We start from the raw sequence: 12,361 nt of genomic DNA on the forward strand, positions 1-12,361 counted from the left end.
GTCCCCCAAAATTCTCATTTGTGAATTTTCCTTCGTAATGCTGTTATACATAGTGCTTGCTAGAGTATTGTTGACCTTTCTTAAAAATACCTGAAAGTCAATTTTATTTTAAGAATCTAAATGAATTTAAATGTAAGAGGATGATGTGAGAAATTGGAGTTAATGCATTTTTCCCACCCACCCGTCAATTATTGTATTACGTTTGGATTTACTAATATAGGTAATGAGGACTATCCATGACCACATGCGTTTGTGGTGACATTCTTACTGACAGTAGTACCACAGTCTAGTATATACAGTCACGAAACTGAATATGTAGGGAATATGCATCCATAGATAGTTGCTAACCACTAGGATCGCTACTATCGCCTCATCACAGACAATGAGAAATAGTACCGGCACAGTCTATTGTTCCTAGTACCCCAAAAACTCAAGCTTCGTGACTGTATATATTAGACTGTGTTAGTACTTCTCTATGTAGGGCTGTTGGCGTCATTTAGAAACTAGACACCCCACTCATTTAAACAAATCTGTTGAATTCTTTACACGAAAATCAAACGAGCGGAAAAATTATTGTATCTGTCATAAACGGTAACATTGAGAATTCTCTCGAAGCGTCTTATAGTGTTAGCTATAGAATTGATAAACCTTCAGAACCTCATTCGATCAACAGATCTAGAACGACCGTGCATAAATAATTTCGAACAGTGTACTCGTATGTTTGAAGAATATTTCACAAAAAGGTAAAAATAAACAATATAGTACTATTGTACGACAATACTTAACAGTTGGGCAACACGATTCTTTCTCAGGAATCGATTTCAACGATTCAATCATACATTACGAAACGAATCGTTCACAACCCGTCTCAATCTAGGATTCAAAGTATTCTTCTGAATCGTGAACGAACGACTCACACGACTCGTCCCTTTGCAAACCAAGAGTATAATCAAAATATTATACATCGATCGCATAGTTGGTAAGCCCGGGCAGGATAGAGTCCCTTTGTAATAAAGTTGAGACATAGGATGGCCTCTTTTTAATTGGCTGGAAACAATTATCATGACCCCCATTGACCTACAAAAATTATCCAAGATAGTGTTCCATAATTGAAGCGTTGGGCCGAATAACGGTCTATGTTACAATCTGCTAACTGTGCAGGAGGACCAAAAATGTTACATCGTAATTCCGCTCAAAAATTTACTATCGGACGGGCAGCATAAACCGTTATTCCATCAATATACAGTATTTTGTACCGTACACAAAGCGAAGTATACGATTGTATGTTATTGAAAGTCATATTACACATCATAGAAGTTTGCAACATTTTGAACTCCACAGAAATGCTACCTGGGAATACAGACAATAAAGTTTTATACAATCAGAATATTATGAAATATATAAAATCAATTAAAAGATTAAATAATGAACAAGTGATTAATGTCATTTATTTTCAAATGCTATATATTAATATGAATTAACACCATGTAATTTATTAAAGTTACACTCAATGCCATATTATGAATAAACATACAATATTGATCAAAAATAACAACACAATTATTAGAAAATAACTGCAGTATTGAGATGTATACTGTTTTCGCTGTAAGAAAAATCCTATTGAAAACACAAGCACGTTGCTGTCATATCCGTGATTGGCTCACAGTCGAAACATTCACACGACGCAGGAAAATATAGTTCGTATTTGGAAACTATCATCTTGTATTATTTGAAAATAAAAAATTGAATTCTAGTTGTTAAATACAATGAAACATATAACTTCACTCATATGTAAAACGATATGTAAAAGAAAAGCTACTTTTATATTTTGTTATGTAGGCTACTATGAACGCGGATGAATACCAACAGTAATACCGAGGTAGTCTGTTTTTGTAACAAGCTGGCATCACTTGAGTTCGTAGTTGTTCACGTAAGCACGTGGTACTGTAGTATGGCTTCTGCATCATCGGTGTGTGTGTGGTTATTAATCATAAGAATGGAAACCCTCTCAAAAGCGGAGAAAAACAAATAGTCTTAAATGTATATAATAACTTATGTGAGTTTTAATTACAGTAATTATAAAGTAAAAGTTCCCTAAGCAAACGAATGCATAGTAGTGAGGTTAGGCCTACTTGACGAGTAACGGGAAATGTTTAACATGAAACAGAATGTACAACAGTAGGCGGGAACGTGTACTGAGAATCTATGGCGCCAAACAGCGGCCAATGAAGCCTCACTTCAGTCACGTGCTATTGTTTATATTAGGATTTTTCTTACAGCGAAAAGATTATAGGGATATCATTAAATTAATGAAAGTTGTAACAATAACAAATGAATAAAGAAAATTAAATACTATATTTTAGAAATTGTTGGGGGATGGAATTTGAATCCCTGTCCCGAATATTCAGTATCCATCCCAACAGATGGCTTATCTGTTAAGTATAAATTTTATTAATGATGAAGACAATAACAATCACAGTTTTTACATGCTGACTGTGAGAGAATAATACATTCTAAACAGCTCCTTTCTGACAACAAGAACAAGCTGTGAGCACATCTCCTTATAAGAATTTCCACAAATCTGTTGCTGAAACGAAATACCTTGATAAAATTCTATGATAAACTATCGTGACAAAACACAACATAGACCGACTAACACCAGGTAAAGTGTAAATTAAAATACTGCAAAAATAAGACAGGAACTTTCATTACTTGGGGGATCTTCCGCACTAACTTGCAACTTCGTCTTCGTTGTTGTATTCTCAAGACCACTATCCCTCTGCGACTTTCGTGACACATCTTTCCACTTATTTATACTAATTTATCGGATCATTTTTTAAGCCGGCCAATATCTACCGTAGAAATTGTCAGTCGTCCATTTTACGTAAATAGATCAACTGAAACCTGATATACAGAGTTCAAGTGCCCAGTATTCGTAAAGAGAACAAACTTCCGTGCAATAACTCCCGATGGGATGCAAACAACTGGTTACGCTAGAAGTGACTAGTGACATAGACCGTTGTTCCAACCAAGAAATTCATGGTTGCAACTCGTGTAGGAGGGCCTCTGATACAGATATTGAAAAACAATTTTTGTGACAGCTGTGTAAGACTATACAGAGCATTATTTCATTAAAAACTCGATTTTGAAGAATTGTAACATAGACCGTTATTCGGCCCAACGCTTCAATTAAAGAGTGTGATCCCAAAACGCGTAGTTTTTGTATCCACCATTCTACGCATTGAGCGAGTTTTCAAGTGGCATGCACAATAACATAATCTTTTAGACAAGGTTTTCCCTTGTTTTGAAAGAAAACATGCTTAAAATATGACAGAGACCTCAAACCTAATACTGTAGGTATATGTATAAATCATAAAAATGTCCAAATGGACTGAGTGAGTTTTGGTACCACACTCTTCAATAATTACAATTTATAAACTCAATCTTACTATCAAGTGCATTTTTTTTTTGCATTACACCTCACAAATTTCGGTACTTCTGACGTAGCAATCGTTTCACTGACACGCAGTCATTAATGCAATATATATTATAACTAGAGACGAGAATTCCATGCAAATGCATGTTTTTATAAGAACATGGGACATAGCTCAAACTTAGTAGGCCTATTATCTATTTTATTACTTTCCGGTTCCAAATATGTGTACTTTTTCCGTGCATATTTGCATGTTTTGGCCTTTTTGGGGATAAAACATGCATAATGCATATTTGAGCAATTTTTGGCTTAATCATGCATATAATATACATTATATTCAGTTTAAATGCATGTTTTAATGGTTTTGAGTGGAGACCTCAGTTTCTTGATTTTTACATCCCTTATTTTAGCTTCGGGAATCAGGATTGACGAAGGAAAAGAAAAAAAAACTAAATAACAGAAAAATGAAATAAAATGTTAAGATTTGCACAGTAAGGTGTTATGCACAGTAAGGTGTTAGAGGACCTTACTCTGGATGAAAGTTCAACACTTTACCAACGACAGTAGTTCACTTCTACAACACTTTACCGACGACCCTCTACAGACTGCGTGTCATAAATGGATTTATTACGTTGGATATTTTGAGAATAGTAGAAAGGAAAAATAGAGGGTTCAAGGAAACTGCCAACAAATAATTTATGTCAAAAAGCACCCTTTTTCAGAAAGGTTGTAAATACTCTCTTTCCCAGTACAGTAGCAATTTAGATTCTTCTAAAATTGGAATCATTCGCTAAACTCTCTTTGCAGTGTATGAACCTCGTAACTGGGTTAATGTGTTTGTTTCTTCTGTTTGCGTTTGTTAATGTGGTTCTAATATGCCTCCAATTAAAGGTTCCAAAAGTGCACTCTTTGCACAGTGGATTAAAGGAAAGGATTTTATTAGATCATTGAGGGATGTCGTATTCTTCAATTGTTGCAGTAAAAAGGTAAACACTGCTCTTCTGTTTCCGAATATTTTCTATGACAGTTATTCTTTGGAAAACATTACAAAACTTCTTTAAAATAAACTGGACAGGGTCATAAACGCGAACCCGGACTACGGATTCTTTTGTTCAGTGAATTAGGTTATTTTTGTGGCGAAAACTTGAATGAAGAATCTGAATATGTTCATTTAAGTTTGCACCCATAACTTCTTGCGATATAGAGAGGTCATTCTCTGCTTACAAAAACATATTGACTGACAAGCACAGGAACCTCACAGAAACCAATTTAGAAATGTTAATTTTGGAGAAAAAAAAAGGAACAAAAATGAAAGTGCATATTTTAATGTATTTTCCACTTGATCGTGCATGTTTCATAGTTTGATAGTGCATGAATGCATGCATATTTTGGGATTTTATAGTGCATGAAATTCTCGTCTCTAATTATAACATAAATACAAGTCAAACTTACATATGTTTCAGGCTGACGCATGTTTTCTGTATAGTTGTTATACAGTACTTACTATCTTTACATTATTGTCACAGATAAACTCCTCAGTGTACGACGAGACCACCTCCGTTCATGCCACGAATCTATTCTTATGATTCTTTATTGTTAGTCGTTCGAATTAACGATTCGTTCACGAATCGACCCAATTCTAGACACACGGTCTACCATCGAATTAACGACATGGCAAACTATGCCGAAAATGTAATTTCAAAAATACTTCGTAACAGTCCCCCCCCTTCTGCGATTCTATTTGACGAATCGACTCATGTTACCAATTTAGTCAAATTATAACTTCTGTATACTCTTAAAGAGAAAACTATTGCAGAAGATATTTTCGCGGAAATGCAATAAACTGGACTCTGCGTAGGTATTTGTTCAGATGGTGCGAAATTTATGACAGGGTTTATCCTGAGTTTGTTGCCATAGTGAAATCTATAGCAACAAACCTTCCTTAAACACACTGCTGTAATCACAGACAAGCTCTTGTTAACAAACACATGCCCGAAGAAATTGTACTGACTATGAAGTTGAAATAATCTATTTCATTAAGGCCCATCTTACATATGCTAGCATTTTTTGCAGCTGTTTACTGTCTCACACTTAAGTTTAGTGGTTATCTCGAAGCAGAACTTTCACAAAATTGTATTAACTTAAAACACGAAGTTTCTGTTTTCCTATCAACTATTTCTTTCACAAAGCAAGTACATCCAAGATCAAATGTAACTCCGGGCTTTGGCTTATATGGCTGATATTTTATCACGAGTTAACAGTTTAAACTTATTTCTTCTGGGATTAAATATTAAAGTTTTATATTGTGCAAGAACGTATTGAATCGTTCATCAAAAAAGTCAACTTTTAGGAAATGTGTTTAATTAGCGGTTTGATACCCTTCACAACTTCCTTGTACAAAACCAACTTTTTTGGACGAAAATATGAAAAACATAATTAACAACCTTTTGAAGAGACTCGGAGAATTACAAAAATTAGATTCACAATACCTTGGAAGAGACAAGTTTTGGAATTCTCAATATTAATGGTGAATGAAAAAGAGCAGCTATTTGAAATTTCACTAATTTTGAACTACGAAAAGCTAATATATCTTTGGAATGAATTCGCTTATAGTAAGTTTAAAGGAGTGCCCAATGTTAGCACTGTTAGCGAATAAAAACATTATAGTTTTCTTACCATTTTCCTCCACGTATTTGTGCGAGAAAAATTTTTCTTCGCACGCCTATTTAAAAATATATTCTGTGACATCTAAAGCAAATGCATCCTTCTAACTCAAATCACGTGAAGAGGTGATAAATTGTTCAAACTTGTAGGTTAAGAAAGAGATCTAAAATTCGAAAATAAACATATTAATATAAACTCGCATGGAGTTTTGTGCTTACAGAAAGTATTTTACTAATATCAAAGCAGTAATTTTTAGTCCCACTTTAAATTTAAAACAATGAATGAAGTGTGATTATTTTGTGGCAATAAAGATAAGAATATGTTACTCATGTACTTTTCTGTTATTTAATTACACTTTTTATTTTTTTAAATAAATGTATAATCTCCTGAAATTGTATTTGTGTAGTTCCAATATTTTAAAAACTTACTTCAGGGTTTTGTTGTAAAATTAATCAGCAGCAAATTACTAGATTTTTTATTGCAAAAAGAATAGAAAATAATAATATTAATAATCATAAAAAAATTTCTAGTAATTTACCGATTCACTGTACAGAAAAACCCAATAGTAATGTTTGTTCCAGATGTATATAAAATCATATAAGTGAATATCAGTTAAAATAATGTAAATTATGGCACAAGAGACTTTTTATATAAAGCGATACAATAAAATGCAAAACCACTGATCATAGAGGAATGCAATTTTGTACATGTGTTATTAACCAGACACACTGGTGATAAAAGAATTGTGAATTTAGCTTTAAAAACATGGAAGTTAGTAATTTCAGTATAGTGTCCCCTTAAATTTCCAAAATAATATATCGGATATTTATAAGGAGTTCGACCAGTTCAGGTCGCTGTGAAAGGAGTTTATGAGTCCAGTGTTTAGGAACCAATAAAGACTGATCTAAGTCAAGAAAAGAAGGTCCAGAAATGATATGTACTGTGTTATGAAAAAACTATAAAATACGACAGAAAGGGACACTGAAAATATAAGATGTTTTAATGCTTGTTTAATTCTGGTGTAGTCCTATGAATTTACCTAAGCAGGCCTGTTGTTGGAAAGATCAATGTGTCTAACGTTTCAGTTAACCTACATATTCCTGTAGTCAGCTGTAAAGGGCATCGATCGGCTCTTGCACCGAAGAAATGTGATCTACAAGTACTGAAACGAGTAGTTACAAAACGTTGGATGTATTTTCCTCCACAGCATGGTTCAAATAACCAACAAAATATTTTTAAAATAATGGATACTGCCCAAAAGTAACAATGAAAATCAAATCCTGCCATTGCCTTGTGTAAAGAACAGACATAATAGTTTAATAATTATACACATTTTAATAATTTGGAATGTCATTGCATCCATTTGCTTTCGATGCAGTTTACATTACATTTCATGCAATGCTTTTTTTTTTACTTTATTTATGCTGCTAATTATAGTCGCGACGCTGTTATTCCCGGCGTGACTCCTCCTCTTTGCTTACGTCTTAGGAAGTGAAGGCTCTATAAAGTCTAGGTAGGTAGTATCGTTCGATATTTTTGTTCTTTCGTTGCCGAGCTACCATACGAGGAATCTATTTGTCGCACCGTTAAACATTATAATGTCGTAGCTCCTATGGTAATAAATCAAACGCACTGTAATTCAGCAAATAATTGAACGGCAAATAACGTCTTCGTGTGCTTTCTGCGAACACCAACGAAAGAGCCAAAATGGCGGGCGATTGTATTAAGTATTTATCGAGCCTTAAGAAATGAATCAGCGAATCACAAGACGCACACGTTTAAATGTAGCCGACCTGCAACGCGATTGGCTGCCGGAAATTAGAACGACGGGACTATAATTCAGCATTTTAAATAATCACTGAAGGAATTCGTAGTATAGTGTGAAGATGTCTTGGAGAATAGAGGAACTAATAAAAAAAATGGAATACCATATTATTAAATCATTAAAGGACACTTAACGTAAACTCTGTCAAACACTGATCAGTGAACACGCATCGTTTACTAAGATAACTCCATATACCATGAAATCTCAAAAGATGTATCGGTACGATAAACAAACTGATGACATCGAAGCAGTGATAGACTGACCGTAACAGTCGGAATATAAATCCGACAGTTGCGCGACACCCCATGGAGGGCCAGGCGATTGCTGACCTCACGTTCGCATGCCTCAACAGAGGTGAACTATCATCCAAACAGTACGGAGATAACGTGTAGTAACATGACCATCTCAGCTAGCCGTTACAGCTGGCTTTCAAAACTGCATTTCGCTACTCACTTCAGCTCTCCAAACTCATCACGATGCTGGCTGGGCACCGGTTCCATACACTGGCAGAAAATTTCTTCTCTCATGAAGACTCGAATCAACGCTCATCCTGTATAGCTAGCCTAAGATATGACGCCACACGGCTATGGCCCAGGAAGAGAATACAAATATTTGGGTAAAAACCTTCCTAAAACTCTTCCCTTCATTACGAAGATCATATGACGAAATTTAACACTACAAGCTGCTTGGCGAGACTTCGTCCTTCAGAACTAAACCACAGTAGAGTCGAGATGGGCGTTTCCATTATGTTTAAATTGTAACGGATAAGAGACGCACAAACGTATAATTAAAGAAGTTAAAGTATGTATACTGTGAGAGAAAAGCTATTACCTTCCAATTAGCTATACGTAAAAACAGCTGTGGCACCACTGTACTTGAAGAAATTCAACACAGTGCAATGATTCTGCAATTTCTCACACTATAACATAATTTATTGTTTTAAATCTATTTTCCAGTCGAGTTCGAAACATCTTGGACCAAAGGGACAAATGCAGAAAATATTTTAATAATTCGTGTTATGACAATGAATTAGAATTACTTAAACCATGAATACTTACCTATCGATGAGCGGGGTGTAAGGTCCGTTCCTATAGAGACGGTCTCGGGTGCGACCCCTGAGAGGATCTGTTACGTGGTAAGCCGACGCCTGACGCCGAAGGTAGGCGTCTCCCTCGCGACGCTCGTAGAAGTGACTAGACCGCTCGAAAGTGGCATGATCTTCAGGAGGCCTTAAAATAATAGAAACAGTATTAAATACTAATCAGGAACATTAAAATATTATTGACTATCCAAGATAAGATTAATCACTTTGATCACGTCTAGGTTTTGTTAAGAACCACATTCCACAATAAGCTACCAGCCCTTCAATTGTAATATGTTACACTAATGGCTTAATGAGACAGAACTATGCATTACATCTGTGAAACAAAAAACTCTTGCATACCCAACTATTCAAAAACGACAGTGCAACTGACTCATCTATACACAATAATACGGCAAGTAAAAGAATGTGGAGAGACAAACTAGAGCTAAATGTTCACACACCACAGGCAGGAAGGAAAACGTTACTAGCGAGGGGTACCGCTCTTCCGGAACTAACCATACTGAACGTCCGGTGGAACGGTAAATGGAACATTCAGCTCAGAAAGGCACACAACTAGATAAAAACACTTGGAATTACTACCAGTAAAATTCATCCATACATACTTATCTACCTACCCTGTCTATTTTTCTTTCTTTTACCTAACTACCTACTTACCTGTCTGTCTATCTACTACCTACCCACCCACCCATCCAACAATGGACTTTTCCATTTCGCTACCGCATATTTTGCACATCTTTCGAATGGTGGAACTCTCTTCACTTGGGATAAGCACTCCCAACGACAAATGAGAACACCACACTAGAGATGGGAAAAGTTGTTATTTTCTCGTAATGGTTCCAACTGTTCCAGTTTCTTGAAAATACTAGGTTTCAAATAACAGTTCCGAAATAACAGTACCATATGTAACTTGTGTGTAACTGCAAGGTGCACAGTGGTATCTTGGAACCACACGGTTGACTAGTTTCTAATGTAACAGTAGTATTTTGGAACAGGTACGTACTACTAGTATGTAATATAACAGTGGTATTTAGGACGCTAAATGATCACATACTTCCCTGTATGCCATGTGATGCAGTATGATGTCATAATGAGCCGAGATGTGAACTTGTGGAAAAGAAATGTTTTCTAATGCCAAATTGAATTCGTAGATCAGGTTTGTTCGAAGCAGCAAACGTAATGCAATTTTAAATTATTTGTAAATTTTATTGGTCACGAAATCGAAGTAGATCCCAAATTATAAATAAAACCTAACCTAGTCTTTCTCTTCTGCTCAGCTCAAGTTTACAATAGTGTTCAATTTCTCCAAAAATTAATAAATAAAAGCTATAATCATTCCGGCCGTGCTAAAATTCATATTAATACCGTCATGAAGAGTAATAATCTCATTGTAATGAAATATGAAAATTTACAGTTGTATTTTAGTAAATAAAAAACTTCGACAATAGTCATGTTTCAACAGAATTTAGTTTAATTTCAAGAATTGGTAATGAAACCAAAATTGTAAAATATTTGTAAATAAAACATAACCTACATATTTTCATCTCACTTGATAAAATTCACAATGTAGCTACTATACTCTAATACAGGCATTATGCTAATAATTGTTTGATAGAATCCTATACTCAGTAACATTAGTTTCAAGATAATGTGTACCTTTTTTTAAAGAGACTCTTCATATCTTTACTATTTGTCTTTCACTTTAGATTCCAACATTTCTTTCAGTGTGACAAAAGGATTCCCAATAATTCTGCTTTCAAACAGTGGCGCCAACTTATGTGGGCTCGTAGGATCCGAGCCCACCCAATAATTTATCGTGTTACCATTATACTTATGATGTTTATTTAACTATCCCTCAAATGTTTGAACCCACTCATTGTTTTCTAAAAGTTGGCGCCACTGCTTTCAACAGTGCCAACCATGTTCCGTTCTGTGGAACAGGCGTTGTCATAATCACAGATATAGAGAACTCTATATCTGTGGTCATAATGTAGTTCCAAAGCGAAACGAGATTTTGTAACAGCAACCTACTTCGTACTAGCGTTATTTTGAAACGTAGTATTTCAAGGTGCTGTTACGTTTTGCAACAATTCCAAGCAAGGAACTGTTCCAAAATAACCGTTACGTTATTTTTTCCCCACCTCTACACCACACAGATCAACGAGCAAATATCAATGTCCTATGTCAGATTCGACCCATAAGTCACTTCCACGCAATATTCCAACTTCATGGCTTAGTCACTTGGTATTTTTAAATTAAAATACGAGATTACCATATCGCGACTTCCATTTATCATGGCTTTTATGGAACTGCCACCTTGAGAGAACGGGGTATGTGAGATACTGTAAGTCTCGACGCTGTTATTTCCGGCGTGACTCCGCCTCTTTGCTTACGTCTTAGGAAGTGAAGGCTCTATAAAGTCTAGGTAGGTAGTATCGTTCGCCATTTTTGTTCTTACGTTGCCGAGCTACCATACGAGGAATCTATTTGCCACACCGTTAAACATTATCATGTCGTAGCTCCTATGATAATAAATCAAACGCAATGTAATTCAGCAAATAATTGAGCGGCAAATAACGTCTTCGTGTGCTTTCTGCGAACACCAACGAAAGAGCTAAAATGGCGGGCGATTATATTAAGTATTTATCGAGCCTTAAGAAATGAATCAGCGAATCACAAGACGCACACGTTTAAATGTAGCCGACCTGCAACGCGATTGACTGCCGGAAATTAGAGCGACGGGACTATACGTATATATGTTACCGTTAAAACCCGAAATTCGTCAAACCTAGTTCCAACTAGTAAAAAATAGTTTCAAAAATGCAGATGGATAGAAAGCGAGTTTTCGTAAGATCTGGAATTAATGACAGGTTAGGTTTGGTTTGTTTAGACTTTTACAAATAAAAACCTAAACAAACGAAACCTAACCTGTCATTGATTCTAGATCTTACGAAAACTCGCTTTCAGTCTACCTATATTTACTTAACTAGATTTTACTAGTTAAAATTGGTTTTGACAGATTTCGGATTTTAACGGTATCATATAGGCTACATACTCGTATTTTATATTATTAGGAATTTAATGTTTGGTTCAAGTGAAGTACGTATCAAATGTATATGTTAGCAAGGGCTAGAAGTATCGTTCTATTTCAATCAACCAGAGCCGATTTTCAATGCGATAGTCGATTTCATATTGTCACTTCTATCTTGTCGTTGATGATTCACAATACAATTGTTTCTTGAAATCAATAAAAGAATATCATAACTTAATATATTATCAATAAACCCAGAAATAATCAATCAACATCGATTTCATCGGCATCAAGTAGACCTATATC

The 12,361-nt window shown here is 35.2% G+C and overlaps 1 protein-coding gene across 7 annotated transcripts in view; it reads right to left on the reverse strand.

Moving 5' to 3' along the window:
• LOC138700219 (protein split ends-like) overlaps window positions 1–12,361 on the reverse strand; it is a 457,327-nt gene that overhangs the window by 100,519 nt on the left and 344,447 nt on the right. For all 7 annotated transcript variants that reach the window (XM_069826680.1, XM_069826678.1, XM_069826677.1 and 4 more), the window contains exon 3: window positions 8,981–9,151. In XM_069826680.1, the coding sequence (XP_069682781.1) occupies window positions 8,981–9,151 (171 nt within the window). The remainder of the gene's footprint in view (window positions 1–8,980; window positions 9,152–12,361) is intronic.

The sequence above is a fragment of the Periplaneta americana genome, chromosome 5, assembly GCF_040183065.1.
Source record: "Periplaneta americana isolate PAMFEO1 chromosome 5, P.americana_PAMFEO1_priV1, whole genome shotgun sequence".
Taxonomy (NCBI): domain Eukaryota; kingdom Metazoa; phylum Arthropoda; class Insecta; order Blattodea; family Blattidae; genus Periplaneta; species Periplaneta americana.